The following is a 23,303-nucleotide window of genomic DNA, read 5'->3' on the forward strand; positions in this document are numbered from 1 at the left end:
GTTAGGTAGGTACCTTGAGTATTTACTTAATTTTCTTCAAAGAGAATTTCATTTGGTTATGTCTACTTTTTCTCCACCAATGTGAATAATTTATCTCCACATACCTTTGTTTTCTAAGATAAAGGAGGAAATTATACGATCCCAGTCTTCATTCTTGGTATCAAGCAAAACCAGGATCAGATCAAATCGACTTAAGAGTGGGCTGCCAAGGGCAATGTTCACGGACACGGACTCGTGGGGGTCATACTGGCCTTTGGGGTTAGTTGCTGCCAGAATGGTGGTCCTTGTGTTCAGCTTGCACACGAGGCTATTAAAAGAGAGGGTACAATTCACTGACTGCTGAGATTCAAATAAATAGCAAAATTAAACTTGTTAATAAAAAGAAAATCTTGTTCCTTGAAAATCTAGAGAAACTGTGTGGAAGAGAATATGGAATGATACAAGGAGGTATCACAAATGCCAAGTTCAAAGGAAGTATATTAAAGCAGCGTATGCTGAAAGAAGTTATTGTTAAATAAATATTTCTTATGCCCCTACTATGAGCAGATCCCTCTGCTGGGTGCTAAGAGGTGTACAAAATTAAATTAAACACAGATACTATTCTTAAGGAGCTTGTAATCTACCAGCTATAATGGTAAGACAGGACAGACTATGATACATTCTGGAAGGATAAAGTTCCCAGGGGAAGTAAAGATGATGTGTATCCATTTCTGTGGTTGGAAGAGATGATTAGAGAAACAATGCAAAGTAGCTTTTGAACTGGGCCCTTCACAACATCTGGACTTTTATTTATTTATTTATTTTTAAATTTTTTTTAATGTTTATTTATTTTTGAGACAGAGAGAGACAGAGCATGAATGGGGGAGGGGCAGAGAGAGGGAGACACAGAATCTGAAACGGGCTCCAGGCTCTGAGCTGTCAGCACAGAGCCCGACGCGGGGCTGAACTCACGGAACGCGAGATCATGACCTGAGCCGAAGTCGGCCGCTCAACCGACTGAGCCACCCAGGTGCCCCAACATCTGGACTTTTAAAGTGGAGATTATATATATATATATATATATATATATATATATATATATATATATATATTTGTGAGGGAGTGAAAATAAGGGGTAAGGGTGACTTTGGAGAATGCTGAGTGGTTAAAGCAAAAACTTCTTGTGTGCTCACTTCTTTTGATTTTTCTAAAAGTGAAAGAAACAAGGGTCAGAGACACAGAGAGAGGGATGAGGGAAAGAGGAGAAAGGAGGAAGGGGAAGAGAGGAAGGGAAAGGAAATTAGGAAAAATAAGGATTGATCAGCATTACTCTTTGTTCTGAGCTTAGGTGACACACAATGTTACATTAATTTCAGGTGCATAACTTAGTGATTTGACGAGTTTACACATTATGCTATGTTCATCACAAGTGTAGCTACCATCTGTTCCATTACATCACTACTACAATATCAATGACTGTATTCCTTATGCTCTGCTTTTTATTTGCATAGCTTACTCATTCCATAACTGAACTGTGATTTACTCATTCCAAACTGAACTTATTCCCTCTCCCTTTCACGTATTTTCCCCAAACTCCCATTCCCCTCCCCTCTGGCAACCATCAGTTTGTTCTCTATATTTATAGTTCTGATTCTGCTTTTTTTTAATTTATTTTTTTAGATTTAATTTATGAGTAGAATCATACGGTGTTTGTCTTTCTCAGTCTGACTTATTTTACTCAGCATAATACCCTCAAGGTCCATCCATGTTGTCTCAAATGGCATCATCTCATCCTTTCTTTATGACTGTGTAATATTCCAGTGTGTGTGTGCGTGTGTATCTGTGTGCGTGCGCACGCACGTGCACATGTGTACACACACACACATTTTTCTTATCCATATGTCTACTGGTGGACACTTAGGTTGCTTCCATGTCTTGGCTATTGTAAATAATGCTGCAATGAACACAGGGGTACATATATTTTTTTGAATTAGTGTTTTTGTTTTCTAACAGTGGTATTACTAGACCTTATGGTATTTCTATGGTTAATTTTTTGAGGAACCTCCATACTGTTTTCCATAGTGGCTGTACCAATTTACATTCCCACCAACAGTGCACAGCTGTTCCTTTTTCTCCATATCCTCACCAACAGTTGTTGTTTTTTGTCTTTTTGATTTTAGCCATTCTAACAGGTAATATCTCATTGTGGTTTTGATTTGCATTTCCCTGATGATTAGCGATGCTGAGCATCTTTTTATGTGTCTGTTGGCCATCCGTGTATCTTCTTTGGAAAAATGTCTATTCAGTAAACTGAGGGTTGATGGGGGGTGGGAGGGAGGGGAGGGTGGGTGATGGGCATTGAGGAGGGCACCTGTTGGGATGAGCACTGGGTGTTGTATGGAAACTAATTTGACAATAAATTTCATATTAAAAAAATGTCTATTCAGGTCCAGAAAATCCTAAATAATTCACCAAAAAACTACTAGAAGTAATAAACAAATTCAGTAAGGTGGCAGTCTACAAAATTAGTACCAAGAAACTTGTGGCTTTTCCATACACTAGCAATGAAGTTGCAGAAAGAGAAATTTTAAAAACAACAGTATTTACAGTTGCAGTAAAAAGAATAAAATACCTGCGAATAAACTTAACCAAAGAGGTAAAAGACCTATATTCTGAAAACTATAAAAAAAATTGAAGATGACACAAACAAATGAAAAGATATTCCATGCTCATGGAATGGAAGAACAAATATTGTTAAAATGTCCATACTACCCAAAGCAATCTACAAATTCAATGCAATGTCTATTAAAATACCAACAGTATTTTTCACAGAACTAGAATGAATAATACTAAAATTTATATGTAATCACAGAAGACCCCAAATAGTCAAAGCAATCTTGAGGAAGAAGACCAAGCTGGAGGTATCACAATTCTAGATTTCAAGATATACTACACAAAGCTGTAGTAATCAAAACAACATAGTACCGGCACAAAAATAGACACATAGATCAGTGGAACAGAATAGAGACTCCAGAAATAAACCCACGATTATATGGTCAATTAATCTATGACAAGGAAGGCAAGAATATACAATGGGAAAAAAAAACACTTTTTCAATAAACGGTGCTGGGAAAAGTGGACAGCTACATGTAAAAGAATGAAACCGGACTACTTTCTAGTATTATGCACAAAAGTAAAATGCATTAAAGACCTAAACAAGAGACCTGAAATCACAAGAATCCTAGAAGAGAACACAGGCAGTAACTTCTCTGACATCAGCCATAGCAATAATTTTCTAGATAAGTCTCCTAAGAGCAGGGAGATGAAAACAAAAATAAACTATTGGGACTACATCAAAATAAAAAGCTTTTGCACAGTGAAGGAAATCATCAACAAAACAAAAAGACAACCTACTGAATGGGAAAAGATATTTATAAATGATAAATCTGATCAGGGGTTAATATCTAAAATATATAAAGAACTTATACAAATGAACACCCAAAATACCAAACAATCCAATTTAAAAATGGGCAGAGAATCTGAATACTTATTTTTCCAAAGAAGACATATAGATAGCCAACAAATATATGAAAAGGAGCAAATATATGTTGAGGAGCAACAGTAAAGGGAAGACTGAGGAGGTCTGGGCACAGTGGGCAGGTTAGATGGACAGGACACATGGAGAAGATCAGAGCCATGGTCCAGGAAGAGGCACACAAGTCCTGAACAGAGCAGTGGCGCCATGGGTGTGTGGATATGACATAACTTAGATATTGTTGTTAAATTTATCATTGATGGGCAAGTCCTCAAAATAGCATGGCATATTCATTAATAACAAATATAGATTCTTTTTTTCTCTGTAAATTTGTATGCTCTCCATTCAATGACCATTTTTAGTTATAGTGGCATATCTGCCTCTGAGTAGTCACAGCCCTGTGACATCAGCAAACATGTGCTACATTTGTTAATCTCTAATCTATTTCCAGTTGGCTCCAGTGACCAGCTCATGAGACTGAAAAAGTTTAAGAGTCTTTATTTGTAGTAAATGGCACAAGAAGACACTCATGAAGGAGAAACACAAACAAGGCACTAAATCCCCCTTTAAAACGAAATCCCTTTTGAAATTTTACTGAAAGGGGAGCACTTGGGTGGCTCAGTTGGTTAAGCATCCCATTCTTGATTTTGGTTCAGGTCACGAGGTAGCAGTTTGTGAGTTCAAGCCCTCCGTCGGGCTCTGTGCTGACAGTGCACAGCCTGCTTGGGATTCCCCTTCTGCCCCTCCACTGCTCACTTGCTCTTTCTCAAAATAAATATTTAAAAAAAAATTATTGAAAGTGGAAAATTCTGAATAGTCTACATCTTATAATTTATGTGCCAAAATGCCTTTGTGAAGGCAGTTGTGTAGGCCATGGAATCCAGTTTGCCAAGAAAAAAAAAAAAAAAAAAAAAAAGGTAGTAAATTGTTCCTAACTAATCTCACAAAGCACATTTAATCCATACTGAAGTGAGGCTGTTTGCATTTATCATAGAAAAGGAATATTACTGAAATACTGGCAATGAAACAAAGTACAATTGCATTAAAGTGATTTTTTAAAAAATATTTTCAATATGAGATAAAACTGACTGTTCGTCCTCTCTCTGATCTACAAATATTTATAATACATTTCCTGTGTGCAGAGGACTATAATGACAATTCAGGAAGGTATACAGTGGTCCCTGCCTTCAGTTAGTTTCCAACAGAACTGATGGAGGAGGGGGAGGTTCTACACAGCGCCTGCCAGACAATATGTGAGCCATGGATGATGGCGTCCCTGTCAGCATTAGCATCAGCAAGGAGACACTTCTGTGGAGACTCCTGCGTATCTGTAATGTACATAATCTTAAAACTACCCATGATGTGAGAAGGGAAATGAACAAGCAAAGACAGAAAGAAGGAGGTGAATTATTTCTGAGGTAACTGGGTGGGGAGGGGGAACAAATAAGTTTAAGGAAGGGGGCTAAGGACAATTTACATGTGAAGAAAAAAGGCTGTCTGGTGGACAGTTAGTGAAAATGTGAGCAATGAGAAACAGAAGAGTCGTTTCTGGTCATTTGAAACAGGGGAAGGCTATATACACACCTGGTGGTTGCAGATCTGTGACACAAACATTGCTGCATTAAAAACCAAATGAGGTTTTGGTAAAACACACACACACACACACACACACACACACACACACACAGGCTAATCCTAAGTACTTTGTGCATAGTGATGGCTCACTAAATATCTACTGAATGAATGAACTCATGGATTAGTGTAGGGTAATAATCATTTTTCCAATCTAGTATGACCTCCACCTTCTTCAATAACAATAATACCGTATTTGTAATACCAAGCATTGTGCTAGGTTTTATGTATATACACTGTCCCTAATATTCACAAAAACTTAACAGGTAAGATAACATATCACCAACTTAGAAATAAGGAAAATAGAAGTTGAAGGTGACAGAGAGTGGCAGAGCTGAGCTCCCATTCAAACCCAAACCTGCTTAGCTCCAAAACCAGTGCTCTTTTACCTGAAGACTGCCACTGTAGTGTGACATCTTAAACAGTTCCTGTGTGGTCTTTAAATGTTTCTGTGTGTGTGTGTGTGTGTGTGTGTGTGTGTGTGTGTGTTTATGTTTATTCATTTATTTTTGAGAGACAGAGAGAAAGAGAGCACATGTGCACACAGGGAAGAGAGAGAGACAGAATCCAAAGCAGGCTCCATGCTATCAGCATGGAGCCCAACGTGAGGCTTGAGCTCATGAACCACAAGATCATGACCTGAGCCGAAACCAAGAGTCGGATGCTTAATGGATTGAGCCACCCAGGCGCCCCATCCTGTGTGGTCTTAAAGAATTTGCCTGAATGGTTTAGACATTCATTGACTTACCTTATCTTTTTCCTACTTGATTTGATCTCCTTGAAGGGCTATGACTTATTGTTACCATGCTCACATGCCTGTCACATATTAAATGCTCAATAAACATTCACAAAATACATGGCAAAAAAAAAATCTTCACTTAGTTCAATATTTCTAAAATTCAGAGCCATTTTATACTTACAGGCTTCAAAGTCATAAAATAATCATGCTAATATGTGGAGCTTTTTCTACATTAACCCCAAGGAGTGAAAACATTCCAGTTTTTGAAAAAGCTACTTTTCCATTTTTAATCCACGTTTTCACTTTCCTAAAAACACAGTGATAACTTTTCTATTCTAAAGTTAGGTTACACAAATTATTTGTACTATTACAGGCCCTCCAGATAGTGCCCTTGATTTTGCAATGCTCTCCCAGTAGTCCCATTACATCCTTTATGGGGTGATCCCCATTTCCACTCATGGCTTTAATCACCACCTATGTGCTGATATCCATAAATTCAGTTCTCACCTGTGGCACTGGCTGCTATGTGCTCACCAAACCTTGTTTCCCCTTCGCCCCAGGCACAGAGCCAGACCATGTTTCCCATTCTCTTTTATGGGTGAGTAGAACTGTGGTAAATAAGTTTTGTCAATGGAATGGGGGTGGAGGAATGTATGCCATTTCCAGGTCAGGCACCTACGTCCCTATGCAACCCTCCTCATCCTCTCCCTCTGCCAGCATAGACCAGGATAAGGCCCAGAGTCAGAGAGCCACCTGAGGGACGAAGCCTGGGCCCTGCATGAGTGTGTGGAGCAGAGCACCCCACCCTCAACCCACATGAGACTATGACATAAGCAAGAAAAACTTCCTTTGGCAAAATATTGCAGGAAAGAGATGAGCACAGGAGAGAACTGATGAATTTTCAAGGAGTAATGAAGAGAATACACAGCTCAGAAATGTGAAGTTTTGAAAGGTTGGAAAACACAACTGCTTCTAGACCTCAGAGAGTAAGAGCAAGAAAGGGCTTTGAACAACAGAGCCCCAGTAAATTTTCCTAGGTGTACAAAATGACCCAGGTTAAGGGTGAAACCTTCAGTTTAGATGCCCTGAAGGCAGACAACATTAGGGTGAATAAAAGAGGAATGGAAGCCACACTCATGCTCACAGTAATACTGTTCTCAATGGCCCAGAGGTGGAAGCAACCCCAGGGAACATGGATGCACAAATAAACAAAAGTGATGTACGTATACCTATATATACACGCACAATGAGATATTATTCAATCTTGAAAAGAAAGGAAATCTGCTACTTACTACAATAGGGACGAACCTTGAGGACACTATACTAAGTGAAATAAGTCAGTCACAAAAGATAAATGTGATATGAATCTACTTATATGGGATTTCTAGAGCAGTCAAAATTATAGCCACAGAAAGTAAAATGGTGCTTTCCGGGGATGGGGGAGAAGGGAAAATGGGGAGTTGTTGTTTAACAGGTACAGAGTTCTAGTTCTGCAAGATGAAAAGGGTTCTGAAGATTAGTTGTACAATAAGGTGATATGGATATACTTAACATCACTGAACTGTACACTTAGAAATAATTAGGATGGTAAGTTTTATGTTATGATTTTTATTTACCACAATAAAAAAAAGAGACTACAATGGACTGAATGTTTGCGATTCCCCCAAATCCATATGTTGAAGCCCTAACCAGCAACGTGATAAAATTATGAGCTGGGGCCTTAAGGAGGTAATTAGGTAAGATGAGCTCATGAAGGTAGTGCTCCCATAAGGGAATTAATGTCCTCGTGTGAAGAGGAGGAGCTCTCTTCATGCTCTCTCTCGTGCTCGCTCGCTCTCTCTCTCTCTCTCTCTCCCACAGACACATATCTGAACACGCACACATACACCAAGGAAAGACCTTGTGAGCACACAGCAAGAAGGCAGCTGTTTACAAGCCAAGAAGAGGGTCCTCACTAGGAACTGAATCTGTCAGCACCCTTGATCTTGAACTTTCCAGTTTCCAGAACTGTGAGAAATAAATGTCTGCTGTGTAAGCCACCAGTAAATGGTATTTTGTTATAGCAGCCCACACTAAGACAAAGGCAAAGAAGGAAAGAAAACAAAAACCCAGCAAACCAGACTTGAGATATCCATGAAGAAAAGAACTCTGGATACCAGCACAGGCATTTGACTGGAAGCAAAGGGATGAGAGGCCTATGATTCCAGGAGATCCATGCTGCCAAAGAAACATAACCTCGCTCTAAAGAAAGCCTTCGTTGCTTTCAAGTTGTAAAACAACCTGTGGCGGTCATGACACCAAAAGCACAAGCAAAAAAAGACAGATGAAATGGACTTCATCAAAATTAACAACTTTGTGCTTCAAGGAATGCCATCAAAGAAGTGAAAAAAAAGTCACAGAATGAAATTATTTGCATATCATATAGCTGAGAAAGGACTTTATCCAAAAAATATAAATAACTCTTAAAACTCAACAATAAAAAGGCACAAAATCCAGTTAAAAAATGGGCAAAGGATTTGAATAGATGTTGCTCCAATGACGATACACAGATGACCAATAAGCACGTGAAAAGATGCTCAGTATCATCAGTCATTAAGGAAATGCGAATCAAGACCACAGGCAAGATACTAAAGACACACTAGAACTGTTATCATCACAGACAACTACAAGTATTGGCAAGGATACAAAGACATTGGAACCCACCTACACTGCTTGAGGGACTGTACAACGGTACAGTGGCATTGCAAAGGTTTGACGGCTCCTTAAAAAGTTAAATACTGTTAACATATGACCAAGTGATCTCTCCTAAAACATACCCAAGAGCAATGAAAACATATATCCACACAAAAACTTGTGAATCTTAGTAGCATTGTTCATAATAACCAAAAAGTGGAAAGCCCAAATTTCTATCAATTGATAAATGGATAAACAAACTGTGGTATATTCATACAACGGAATACTATTTGGCCATGAATAGAAAGCTATTGGTGGTACATGCCACAGCGTGGATGAAACTTGGGAACATTATGCCAGTGAGAACACTTGAGGACCAGTCCCGAAGGCTAAAGAGCTCTGTGATGGAAGGGGCTGGGGTCCTTGAATGATTTCATGGGCTAGAACAACTCCTCTTCCACACATTGATGAGCAAGACACAACCTTAGATTGTGTTAAGCCACTGTTTGCTATAGCAGTTAGCCTCCCCTGAGTGATATGCGGCAAATCTCTCTAATGAGCTCTAGATCCTTTGGCTATAGCAAAAACTACTCCAATGTTTGAGCGGTTTCCTCACGCAAAGAATCAGGCCAAAAAATAGCCTGTGATGTCATACTCACATATCTGTTTCTAGATTATCTAACACTTTCAGAATAGGGCCCCAATTAAAAAAAACAACCATTTAGCACCCAAAAAGTGGGGTAAAAAGCCTCACAAAACTATACAAAACAAAAATATATTAATGATATTCTCACAATCCATGAATACGTTTTACAAAACTATTAAAAAATAAGACTGATAAAGTTGACAAATCACCTTTTACTGCAGATTGACTCAATGAAGGGTAACAAGAGACAAAACACGGGCCAGGGCAGCCCATACGGAACATCTAGAAAGAACAGAAACTCTCAGAGTGCATGGCATGAACTTACATTTTCACACCCTGGTGGCATACTTGGATGGCTGTAAGGGATACGTCTCATCCTGTTCCAGAGCCTCCTCAGCACCCCGAGGAGTCAGAGCCATCTCAGTGGGGTTGGGGAGAAGGATTTGTTCCCTGTCTCCTCGCCTTAACCTGAGGCTAATCTGAGGAGGATGTCACCAGAGATGCAGCTTCACAAGATCTGGAGGAAGGGACAGACAGGTTGTCTGGTGTGCAGAGAATCTTACCTGGGAGCAGTGGTTCCTAAGTCTGGCTCATCAGTGAGGGCCACGGTTGGTTGTAATAACAGAGATCCCCAGGTCCCACCTCTGAGATTCTGACTGGTAGGCCTGGTGTGGGCTAGAAAAGTGAACATCAGTCGAGTGACTGGTGCTGTGGCTCTTCCATGGCTGTTAGAATCACATGGACAATAAATGACTACTTGTCTGTCTCGCTGCAAAGTCTGAGTATCTTGGGACGCCTGGGTGGCTTAGTCGGTTAGGCATCCAACTTCATTCAGCTCAGGTCATGATCTCGTGGTTCGTGAGTTCGAGCGCAGTGTCGGGCTCTGTGCTAACAGCTCAGAGCCTGGAGCCTGCTTCCGATTCTGTCTTTCCCTCTCTCTCTGCCCCTCCCCCTGCTTGTGCTCTGTCTCTGTCTCTCAAAAATAAATAAATAAACATAAAAAAAAAAAGTTCTGAGCATCTTGAAAACAAATGCCTTGCCTTTTCATCTTTGTGGTGTGAGTAGCAGACAGCAAGACGATGTTTAGTGCTCAAGACAGGTTTATTGAGCAAAATGATAAATTGCCATCATGCTTGTTTTTACTTTTTAATTATTTTTTATTTCTTTAAAGATTTTTAAAAATATTTTTTATTTATTTTGAGGGAGCGAGAGCATAAGTGGGAGAGGGGCAGAGAGAGAATCCCAAGCTGGCTCCACACTGTCAGTGCAGAGCCCAATGTGGGGCTCAGACTTATAAACCACAAGATCATGACTTGAGCCAAAATTAAGAGTCGGACGCGCAAGTGACTAACCACCCAGGTGCCCCCATCGTGCTTGTTTTTGAAATTTAGGTTGTGCTTCCTACCTAGACTTCTGAGTATAATTTAGTAGCACCAAATATATAATTGCAACATCAAATTTTCTCCTACAATGCTATTTCTCAGCAAATAGCAAAAGTATCCTTTATTACTTAAGAGTCAACTGATACCCTGCCTTTGAACTCTAACTCTGTGCAGTGTATACAAAGTGACATGTTTCTTATTTTTTTTTAACGTTTATTTTATTTTTGAGAGAGAGACAGAGCACAAGCAGAGGGAAGGGCAGAGAGAGAGGGAGACACAGAATCCAAAGCAGGCTCCAGGCTCTGAGCTGTAAGCACAGAGCCTGACACGGGGCTTGAACTCATGAACTGTGACATCATGACCTGAGCCAAAGTCGGATGCTTAACCGATGGAGCCAGCCAGGTGCCCCCAGAGTGACACATTTAAAAACACACACACAAACTCTGAGAAATTCCCTGCAGCCTTGGAGGCCAGCCAGATATTGTGATTCAATGATTCATACTATATCCTTAAGCTATAATTCAAATTAAAAAATCCTTCACAAAGCAATCAGACTTTAGTCACTTGAAGTGAGAGAGAAAACAAAAGAACACACATTTAAGAATTCCTAAAAATGACACTGTAAAGTGTCAAACATCTTAAAGAAAAACTTGAAGTGTTCTTAGAGAAAGAGCCCAGAACGTCTGGATGATGACGGCCTTTGTATTGCTGGCCAAATTAAGATGGCTTTGAAATGAGGAGTGAGGAGTAGGTAAGGTGTTTTAAGGGTAAAATTCAGAGTATCTTTATTTTACTTTGGTAGAATACATGATTAAGTATTCCCTTTTCATACTTAACCCTTCTGATCTGCTTACTGATTAACAACTTGATGCGCTTTATGTCTCTGGAGACATTTTCTCAAGAGTTCCGAATTTGGCAAATAACTGTATACTTTGCATTAGGAAGATTAACAGCCTCCTAATTAGGGACAGAATGAACTTAGGATTCTGAAAACTGTTACCCAAAAAATTGGATGAGCTACTGTTGGAGACAGACCCAAGTCTTTCTTGAACAGTAGAGTGACACACAGAGAAAGTGCCATGAAAAATGAACATGAGATATGGTGGAACTTAAAGATGTTTTTGTTGTTCCCACTACCAAGCAGATGACCTGTAAAAACTGTGCCCTGAAGGCACACTGAACAGCCATCCCAAGAGCAAAACCAACGTGTACTATTCTTGCACTGTTCTACAAGTGATATTATGTCAAAATAAAAATATTTTAAATGTAAAAGGACAACTCCTCCAGATGGAGGGAGAAAAATATCACAGAACTGGTGGTAGATGTGGTCTGGGGAGAAACCGTAAAAACTACTGCAGAGCCTGACCAGGAGTGACTCAGTGCTGTCTTGATAAACCCCTGCCATCCTTTTTGTTCATCTCTTTGAAACCCACTGAGCTCAAGACTTTTCTCATCAAGAGCCACCTGCTATTTAGATTGATTCATCAGGCTATTCTGTCTGTCTAAACTATTGCTCCTCAGCACGGACAAATCCACAAGCACGGACGACTGTTGTATTGCTTACATGATTCTTTCGTCCTCGTTATAGTGTCAGGCAGGCCAACCACCGGAACATCCACCAAGCAGGTAACTCCACAATCTCCTCTTTGTAAACTGCCACGTGGGAACAGCGGACTGGACCAGAGATTGGAAACTGACTAAGGGCAGTCACTCCATAAACCAGCCAGAGACATCTGAGCTGCTGTTGCATAAATCTACTTGGGACAATCTAATTGGCCCTCCTTTAAGGGTATCTGAAATGGACACAAGAGGGAGAACTGAACTACTTCTACAGAGAGCTGCACGAATCTGAAAGACCCACAAATACATATTCACACAAACAGTCACAGGAAAGCACCTGAGTCGTAGTAATGGGAGAGCAGGAGTGGCTGCTATTTTATATCTACTTGAAGCAAACTTCCATTCTGCAAATTATGTTCCAGTCACCAAAAGAAGCAACTTCTTTTTTTCTGTTCCTCAGTTTCTGCATTTGTAAAAATGGGGTTATAATAATTGCGGTCTGCTATCAACTATTCTGAGAAATAAATGGGTTATTACATGTGCAAGATTTACAATAGAACCTGGCACCCAATAAGTACTAGATAAATACAGATAGCCCTTATTATCTAAACTCCTGCTTTCTGTAAGGAAATTTGAATATATCAAGATATATGTTCCTAGGAACTTGAATATATTAAGATGAATTTTCTGATACATTCCTTACTATCCAAATTCAGGAACAAAACAGATTTAGCAAGAGAGAGATACTTGTGTTACTTGTTATAGTTAAGTACCTCATCATGTGCAGGACACTACGCTGTGTGATTTACATGTAAGAGTAAACTAACCCTTTTTTTTTTTAACAAATTAATTTTTTTTTAACCTTTATTTATTTTTGAGACAGAGAGAGACAGAGCATGAACAGGGGAAGGGCAGAGAGAGAGGGAGACACAGAATCTGAAACAGGCTCCAGGCTCTGAGCAGTCAGCACAGAGCCCGATGCCGGGCTCGAACTCACGGACCGTGAGATCATTGTCTACATTCACTATGCAATCATCAGATATCCAGGTCTAGTCTACTAGCTGCATGTTTGTACCCTTAAAAAATATCTTTTCCTTCTCCCTCAACCTCCAGGCCCTGGCAACCACTATTTTACTCTCTGTTTTTATAAGAGTTTGACTCTTTAAAAAAATTTTTTTCTTTAGTGTTTATTTTTTTAGAGGGAGGGACAGAACATGAGCAAGGGAGGGGCAGAGAGAGAGAGAGGGAGACACAGAATCCGGAACAGGCTCCAGGCTCTGAGCTGTCAGCACAGAGCCCAATGCGGGGCTCAAACTCAGGAACAGCGAGATCATGACCTGAGCTAAAGTCAGACACTTAATCGACTGAGCCACCCAGGCGCTCCTGAGTTTGGCTCTTTTAGGTGCTATATACAAGTGATATCATACAGCATTTGCCTTTCTGCCTGACTTATTTTACTTAGCATAATGTCCTCACAAGGTCCGTCCTTGTTATAAATGGCTGATTTTCTTCTTTCTCAGGCTGAATGTACTCCATTGTATATACACATACCACATCTTCTTTATTAATTCATTTGTTGACAGGCACTTAGGTTGTTGCCATATCTTGGCTGTTGTGACTAATGCTGCAGTAAACATGGGAGTACAGGATATCTCGATATCCTGTTTTCATTTCCTCTGGTGTATACCCAGAAATGGGATTGCTGAATCATATGGCAGTTCTTTTTTAATTGTTTGAGCAATCTCCATGCTATTTTCCATAGTGGCTGAACCAATAATACATTCCTGTCAACAGTGCACAAGGGTTTCCTTTTTTCCACATCTTTATCAGCACTTGTTATCTCGTCTTCATGATGATGGTCATTTTAAAAGATGTGAGATGGTATCTCACTGTAGTTTTGATTTGTATTTCCCTGATGATTAGTGATGTTGAGCATCTTTTCATGTGTCTGTTGGCCATCTGTATGTCTTCTTCGGGAAAATGTCCATTTAGTTCTCTACCCATTTGTTAATCAGATTTTGTTGTATGAGTCCTGTATATATTTTGGATATTAACCCCTTATCCAACATATGGTTGGCAAATATTTTCTATTATGCAGGCTGCCTTTTTAAAATTAAAAAAGTTATTATTTTAGAAAGAGAGAGCGCGCAAGCAGGGGAGAGGGGCAGAGGCAGAGAGAGAGAATCCCAAGCAGTCTCCATGCTCAGTGCAGAGCCACATGTGGTGCTTGAACCCACGACGGGGGCATCATGACCTGAGCCAAAATCAAGAGTCGGACACTCAATTGACTGAGCCACTCAGGCGCCCCTCTAGGACTGCCTTTTGAAGATACTCTTGCAGCAAGACACATTCTACATGGTTGAACCGGAGGCAGGCACGCAATCCCAGACCAAGTAGAAGCACGTGCTCCTCTTTGAGCAAACTGTCACCTTTAGCAAACTACTCAGGAAGGGGTCCTTCACCCTGAACTTCATGTTCAAAAGGAGCATGAAGATGAATTACTTGGCCCTGGAGGAGAACACAGACAACGACCCCAGCAACTCTTCACTCATGAACAGGGAGACTTCTGAGCAGATCATTCTGCAAGCCGCCAACAAGGACATCCAGCAAGCCCGGACACAGGACACCAATCAAGTCTTAGAAACACATGGGGCGCCTGGGTGGCGCAGTCGGCTAAGCGTCCGATTTCAGCCAGGTCACGATCTCGCGGTCCGTGAGTTCGAGCCCCGCGTCGGGCTCTGGGCTGATGGCTCAGAGCCTGGAGCCTGTTTCCGATTCTGTGTCTCCCTCTCTCTCTGCCCCTCCCCCGTTCATGCTCTGTCTCTCTCTGTCCCAAAAATAAATAAACGTTGAAAAAAAAAAATTAAAAAAAAAAAAATAAAAAAAGAAAAAAAAAAGAAACACAGTGAGACGCCTTAAATGCTGCAGTGGGACCTCATTCATCAAAGATTACTATGTGCTAAAGGAGAATGAAATCTTTGTGAACCAAGGTGAGGTGGTCCAGGTCCTCACGGTCAACAAGCAGGACATGTGTCTCACATTATCAGCCTGCCAGCAACCATCCTTCCACAGCTGAGGGCTGGGTTCTAGGCAGCAGGCTGGTGTCCCTCACCAAAGCCAGGCTGGAAGCAGAAAATAGTGACAGGAGCATTAAATAAATGCCTCATTGGCTTCCCCAGGAGAGGAGTGTGTGGATTTAGAAAAGTGAAAAACAAACAACACGAAAGCATAAACACATGGTAAGGAATTACTGCTGCCTAATCTCAATGGTGCCACTGGGACCGATGTTTTGAGTGTTGGAACCACATGCAGCACGTCATCCAGGGTGGACCTTTCCGATTTTGTGGTTGTTGGTAGTGGTGGTTTCTCCTTCTTCTTTTTCCCCCTACCTCATTAAGAAACCTCCTGAAACCCTAGGTGATGCAAGGCCTGCCTTCTGTTGTTCTACTGACTGACTGCAGGATTCACTGAACTGGACTTCTATTTTTATTGTTAACAAGTTACATACACATACACACACACACACACACACACACACACACACACACACGAAGATGATTTTTTCCCCCTTCAAAACAAAGAGTTTAGACAACAACTAAAGAAGTAAAATGAATCATACAGCATTAAGCATCAGTATGAGCATTTACATGGGAGAATTAAATTAAGTGCAACCACTAAGGAGAGCTGAACAAGTCTGAAAGACCCACAGACACACACACACAAATCAGTCAGAGAAAGTATTTGAGTCACAATGATGGGAGAGCAAGTTTGAAGGTGAATACACTTCTGATGCTGAGGCAGAAATGAAACAATACAGCTGCTATTTTAGATCTACTTTGAACAAACACCCATTTTCCAAATTATGCTCCAGTCATCAAAAGAGGCAGCTTTTGCCATCCCGGGCACCCTAGCAGGCCTAGCTTAAGGTGCCCTTCAGGTAACGTGAGCTTTTCTCATTATAGCTTTAAAAGGCCTTTACAGTTATCATCCACCCTGCAGCAATCGAGGTTTCATCCTGGAGCACAATCATGTTCTGGCTCACTGATCAAAGTCCCTGGACACATGCAGGAGCCAGGTGATGATGGTGACAATAGTCCATATTCATTTATCACAACTTCAAAATCCAAAAAGTTCTGAAGAAGCGAGTTGTTAATTGTTAATGAAATTCTTAATAGTTAATTTGGCAGGAAAATCTGACCTGAATTGATGTGTCTTTATTCCATTTAGTGTGAAGTTTTATAGCTTCACTGCAATACGATTAAAATGTTTGATTACAGGTGCTGTCGCAGGCACTGCTGGTAGCTTTCATAATATAGGACATATGCACTGTATTACTTTCCTAAAATGAACACCAAAAAATCTGCATTCCAACATGTATTTATTTGGCCTCAGGGGTTTCTAAAAAGAATTGTAGGCCTATAACAGTAACACTTAACTAGCATTTATTATATGTCAGGTTATATCATAAGCACTTTATATGGATTAACTCATTCATTTTCATAGTAGCCCTATGAAATGGAGTGATTCTCACCATCTTACCAGTGAGAAAGCCAAGGCACAGAAAAGTCCAGTAAAATGCCAGTAATTAGCTAGTAGGTATTGGAGCTGGAACCTCAACCCAGCCAGATTAGCTGTGGAACTCTTTTCTTATTATAATTCTTTCAATACCCAATGCATTCTTGTGGTCACTAAAAAAAAAAAAAAAAAAAAAAGGTGGAGCTCTTGATGCAGTTTCCTGAACTTGTTCCACATCTAGCACAGATCATGTTCAATATTCCATGATATAATGTGAAGCCACATTTTATACATGTACACATTCTGCAACAAACCAGCCAGCAGCTGAATTCATTTGTTGGCTTAGGTTTACAGTACCTCACAGGTGGTACCTTGAACGTTATCCATTTACTCATTAGATGCTTGAATTCCTTACACAAATGTTTCCTCGTCTACTTTGAAGGCCCCTACAACCATGCAGGCAGTCTACCTAACAGTTCAAACCTCTAAGAAGTCTTCCTTGTACTGATTCTAAATATGCTTCCCTGAACTTTCTAGCCATTGATTCTAAAGGATACAGAAAAGTTTAATTCCATTTCTATATATTTGATCCTTTAAAAATAATTGTAGGTAACTATTTCTCCAATTACTCTTTCTAGAAATGGTTCAAAGAAAACATGGGTAATGTTTTAAAAATACAGAGAAGTTGGTATGGTAAGTTAAACAACAAGAAAGAATAACTTAAAAGTAAAACGTTGATGGCATGCCTGGGTGGCTCAGTCAATTAAGCGTCCAACTCTTGGTTTCAGCTCAGGTCATGATCTCATGGTTCCTGGGTTTGAGCCCTGCATTGGGCTCTGAGCTGACAGTGTGGAGCCTGCTTGGAATTCTCTCTCTCCTTTTCTCTCTGTCCCTCCTCTGCTCATGCGCTCTCTCTCTCTCTCTCTCTCAAAATAAACATAAAATAAAATAAAATAAAATAAAATAAAATAAAATAAAATAAAATGTTGATTTCTAGGTTTCCAGAGGATAATGGCAGCTGCTTATATCCAAATCTCTCCACATATCCTTCAGAGATGTTACAGATAAACAAGGAGAGCAAATAAACCCATAAAACAAAACTAAAAAATAAAAGTGAGAGAGAATAGTACAAACCTCAATTTACATGGAAATCAACAAATAGACATTAGGAACCAGCAAAACTGATCTAGAGCCCACAATGGAATGGAAAGATCAGTGGAGACTAAGTGAAAAGGAGAAGAGACCAATGGGTTCCTCACGATGGTAGAACATAGACAAAATCACCCTTAGAAGGGGAGAGTCCCACATGGAGTGGGGAAACATTGAGAAAAGGTTTGAGACGTTGTGGATCAAAACACTCACTACTGGGGAACAGAAAGACGGACTTGAAAGTTCTTGAGACCTTCTTGGGAAGGGTCCTGGACTAGATGAAGGTGACCAGCAAGGGGCAGGAGTCCCTTGGAGTCTTGGTGATCAGAGTAAGGGGGAGACAAGCAGTGGATATTAAAGATCCTACTAAACACATAAGAAACACAAAATCAGAAGACACAGCAACCACCCTCCCCTTAACCTTTAGAAAAAACACTATCTGTTAAGTAATATGCACTCAGCTAACACTACTCTGAACTAAAAACTAGTACACCATCCAAGCTTCTCACCATCACAACAGAGTAACTATTATTGATTTAGTGAAGGATAAGATATTTTATTTTCTTCTTCTTTTTAATTTAAATTCAAGTTAGTTAACATACAGTGTAGTCTTGGTTTCAGGAGTAGAACCCAGTGGTTCATCTCTTACATAGGACACCCAGCGCTCATCCCTAAAAGTGCCCTCCTTAATGCTCATCATTCATTTAGCCCATCTCCCCACCCAACACCCCACCAGCAACCCTCAGTTTGTTCTCTGTATTTAAGAGTACCTTAGGGTTTGCCTCCCTCTGTTTTTTTTTTTTGTCTTATTTTTCCTTCCCTTCCCCTATGTTCATCTCTTGTGTTTCTTAAATTCCACATATGTGTGAAATCATACATTTGTCTTTGTTTGACTGACTTGCATCACTTAGCATAATACATTCTGTTTCCATCCACGTTGTTGCAAATGGCAAGATTTCGTTTTTTTTTTTTTTGACTGTCAAGTAGTATTCTATTGTATGTTTATAAATCACATCTTCTTTATCCATTCATCAGTTGATGGACATTTGGGATCTTTCCATAATTTGGCTATTGTTGATAGTGCTGCTATAAACATTGGGGTGCATGTGCCCCTTCGAATCAGCACTCCTATATCCTCTGGATAAATACCTAACAGTGCAATTGCTGGGTTTCAGGGTAGTTCTATTTTTAATTTTTTGAGGAACCTCCATTCTCGTTTCCAGAGTAGCTACACCAGCTTGCATTCCCACCAGCAGTGCAAAAATGTTCCCCTCTCTCTGCATCCTTGTCAACATCTGTTGTTTCCTGAGTTGTTAATTTTAGCCATTCTGAGAGGTCTGAGGTGGCATCTCATTGTGATTTTGATTTGTACTTCCCTGATTATGAGTGATGTTGAGCAAAAGATAAGACATTTTAAGAGTAGTGGAAACATATGCAACATCCATACAAAACTACAATAAAATCCTTTATCCAATCTCTTGCCATAAAACCCACAAAGCAAAATAAATCTGTATATAATATGCTCACTTGAATTATATATCCTTAAACAAATATTTGCATATATAAAAAAACTCTCCAAATCAGAAATTCAAAAACTCAAAACATAAACGTACAAAAAAGAAGATGTATATCCAGAGATAACTCAGGGAAGAAAAGGAGGAGAGAGAGGAAAACAAAATAATTTTTGAAATGAACATTCAAATCTGAGATGCCAAACAGACAAGACACGGGGCTAGAAATATAAATAAGGGTGCTAAGAAGAGGAATAAAAACACCATGAGAATAAAAACAAAATACAAAACAGCTAAAAAAGTTTAAGACAAAAACTGGTTGCTACAGAATCTAGGCAAAGAAGACCTAAACTACATGTAGCTAGAATTTCTGAAAAATAAAAACAAAGGACAGATATATAAAACTATCATTCAGGAAAAATTTTCAGAAAGAAAAGAATTCTATATTTCAAAGGACTCACTAACATCTAGACAAATGGACTAGGAATAATCAAATGAGACACAGCCTAGTAAAACTATTGCAATTAAAACAAAAGAAAAAAAATCCTTCTGGGCCTTTAGGTGAGAAAATCAAATTGCCTATAAAGTAAAAGATACCAAAATGGCATCAAATTTGTTAACAGCAACACACAAAGCAAAACTGTAGGAAAGAAAGTGTAAAGCTAGGTCTTTATATCCAGCCAAACTGTTTTCAAGTATTAAAGCTATGAAAAATAGTTTGAAACCTGCATAGATTCAGTACAGCACTCAGGAGCCCTTTCCAAGAAATCTGTTAAGGGGATGAGTTTCATTCAACAAGAAATGTTGGCGATACTCTGGCAAAAGGACTGATGGTTAAGCAATAAATACATTTAATATTAGATCAAAGACGAAAGCACTGGGAGGGATAAAAGTAGAAAATAATGTGTTATCTGTACTGTACAAAGTATTCTGTACAAAGTATAAATAACACAACCATTTTTTTTAATAGTAAAGAGAAGGGAGTGGGGGGGGAGTAGAATAAGCTCATTGGTTACCACATGGGTAATAGAGTCAAAGGTATTACTTACACCTCCCAACTGAAAATAAAGGAGCTATAGGCATTATAAAAGGTATTTTTTATTTATTATTTTTTTAATTTTTTAATGTTTATTTATTTTTGAGAGAGAGAGAGAGTGAGTGAGCAGGGGAGGGGCAGAGAGAAAGGGGGACACAGAATCTGAAGCAGGCTCCGGGCTCTGAGCTGTCAGCACAGCACCCGATGTGGGGCTCAAACCCACAAACTGTGAGGTCATGACCTGAGCCGAAGTTGGATGCTTAACTGACTGAGCCACCCAGGCGCCCCAAAAAGGTATTTTTATTTATTTATTTAAAAAAAATTTTTTTTTCAACGTTTATTTATTTTTGGGACAGAGAGAGACAGAGCATGAACGGGGGAGGGGCAGAGAGAGAGGGAGACAGAATCGGAAGCAGGCTCCAGGCTCTGAGCCATCAGCCCAGAGCCTGACGCGGGGCTCGAACTCACGGACCGGGAGATCGTGACCTGGCTGAAGTCGGACGCTTAACCGACTGCGCCACCCAGGCGCCCCCCAAAAAGGTATTTTTAAAGGTAAGTCCTACAACAGGTGTTGGCAAACTTTAGGCGACAGGTTAAGTCCAATTCACCTGCTTTTGTAAATAAAGTTTCAATGGGACACAGCCACATACATCCAGTTACATATTGTCTATGACTTTTGTTCTGTCTACATCATAGACAGTAATGTAGTCGAATTATCCAAATCAACAGAAGTGAGTAGTTGTAAGAGATAGTATGGCCCTTAAAGTCTTAAATATTTATATCTGGGTCTTTATAGAAAAGTTTGCCAATGCCTACTATATAACAAAAATACAAACCTTCCTAAATGCCAAACATATAGAAAAGGAAACAGTAAAATTTTCAAAAATGAAACAGTTGACACCATTCATATAGGTAATAACAATAAATATAAATGTGCTTAATTCACACATTAAAAGAAAGAGATTTTTCAGGTCATTCATAAAGCAAAATAAAATAAAACCAACTGTATGCTCTATCTAAAAGAACAAACTGAGGCACCTTTTTTTGCCCACAGGTCCTGTTCCTATGATATAATGAAAGCATTTTATTTTATTTTATTTTATTTTATTTTATTTTATTTTATTTTAATTATTTTATTTATTTATTTTTAATGTTTATTTATTTTTGAGAGGCAGAAAGAGATCGAGTGCAAGTGGGAGAAGGACATAGAAAGAGAGAGAGAGAGACATAGAATCCCAAGCAGGCTCCAGGCTCTGAGCTGTCAGCATAGAGCCCGACAGAGGGCCCAAACCCACAAACCGTGAGATCATGACGTGAGCTGAAGTCAGATGCTCATATGACTGAGCCACCCAGGCGCCCCAAAAGCATTTGAAAAATAAAAATACTAGGGGGTTGCTGGGTGGTTTAGTCAGTTGAGTATCCAACCCTTGATTTCGGTTCAGATCATGATCTCATGGGTCATTAGATCAAGGCCCACATCAGGCTCTCCACAGAGCCTGCTTAGGATTTTCTGTCTCCCTTTTTCTCTGACCCTCCCTGCTCCCATGCACTTGCATTTTCTCTCTCTCTCTCTCAAAACAAATAAAAAAAAAAATTCAAAAATGTAAAAAAAAAAAAACTGAAATCTTAAGATTAAACATGAAGGATTGAAGAAAGATGTATTAGGCAAATACAAATAATATGAAACCAGGAGTTATGATCTGGATACTAGGCAAGGCAACATTCAGACCAGAAAGCTTTAAGACAGAGAAATATAAATGTCAAACCCACAGCAACTATGACCACACAAAGAAAGGAATTAATTCAAATAACCTCTGAATATGCACTCTGACCATATATGGCCTTAGTGAAATATATTCTAAGCACGCACGCACACACACACACACACACACACACACAATGCAAACCAAACAAACTGCAAAGAAGGCTTGAATATCACTAATATCACTAAGTTTTTTGGTTGTTTTTTTTTCTTTCTTTTTTTTTTTTTTTTTTTTGGTGGTTGTTACTGGCAACAGTGTTGGTATAGTAATTCTGAAACTATTTTTGCAGACTCAACTGAGTTCAGGAATACAAGGAGATTTGTGAACACTTTCATATACATAGGAAATAAAATAATTTTGGAAAGTCACAAGTATCTTCTAGCCCTGGCCTAACAGGAGTGGCTAGAAAACACAGTTTTTTAAAAAAGTACACAAATAGTTGCACAGTAATCTGAATCTACTTAATATTTAACTGTATGCTTAAAAATGGTTAAGATGGAAAGTTTCATGTTATGTATATTTTACTATGTGGCAGGCACTAAGTCAGGATGTTGACATATATCAGCCCTAACTTGAGACTATCCCTGGAAGAAGGGTATTGTTATTTGCCTTTCAGAGATGACTAAACTGAGGCCCAGAGATGGGAATCATGTCACACAAGATCAAAAAGAAGTAACAGAGACTAGACTTGACTATGGGTCTCTTTAATCCCAAAGCTTATATGCTCTTTCCACCATAACCAACTGACTTTTCAAAAAGAATATTAACAATTAAGTTTTACTTTATTTTAAAGGCAGGGACATATACTAATTTTGTAATTGTTGCATATTTGTTGTTACTGAGTAGTGACAGTGGCAGTTTTAAGTGTTTTACCAAGAATTCACCATACAGGAAATAATTCCAGAGGAAAGGTGTTTGGTCTCTTAGATAGTAACATCTGTCCTTACTAAGGATTATTATTACCTCTGCATGAAAAATATAGAAACTAACAACTCAAGGTGGAAGAGATTCAAATCTAAGTTATATGTCTAATCTGTGTTTAAATACAGTTTTCGGGACACCTGACTGGCTCAGTCAGTAGAGTATGCAACACTTGATCTCAGAGTTGTGTTTAACACCCACATTGGGTTTAGAGATTATTTAAAAATAAAATCTTAAACAAATAAATAAAATTTTAAATTTT

At 39.3% G+C, this 23,303-nt stretch overlaps 1 protein-coding gene across 2 annotated transcripts in view; it reads right to left on the bottom strand.

Annotated features, from left to right (window-relative positions):
* MCM9 (minichromosome maintenance 9 homologous recombination repair factor) overlaps positions 1-23,303 on the bottom strand; it is a 112,836-nt gene that overhangs the window by 10,607 nt on the left and 78,926 nt on the right. For both annotated transcript variants that reach the window (XM_030316240.2, XM_032593237.1), the window contains exon 9: positions 105-307. In XM_030316240.2, coding sequence (XP_030172100.1) covers positions 105-307 — 203 coding nt within the window. The remainder of the gene's footprint in view (positions 1-104; positions 308-23,303) is intronic.

This window comes from Lynx canadensis, chromosome B2 (assembly GCF_007474595.2).
Source record: "Lynx canadensis isolate LIC74 chromosome B2, mLynCan4.pri.v2, whole genome shotgun sequence".
NCBI classification, from domain to species: Eukaryota; Metazoa; Chordata; class Mammalia; order Carnivora; family Felidae; genus Lynx; species Lynx canadensis.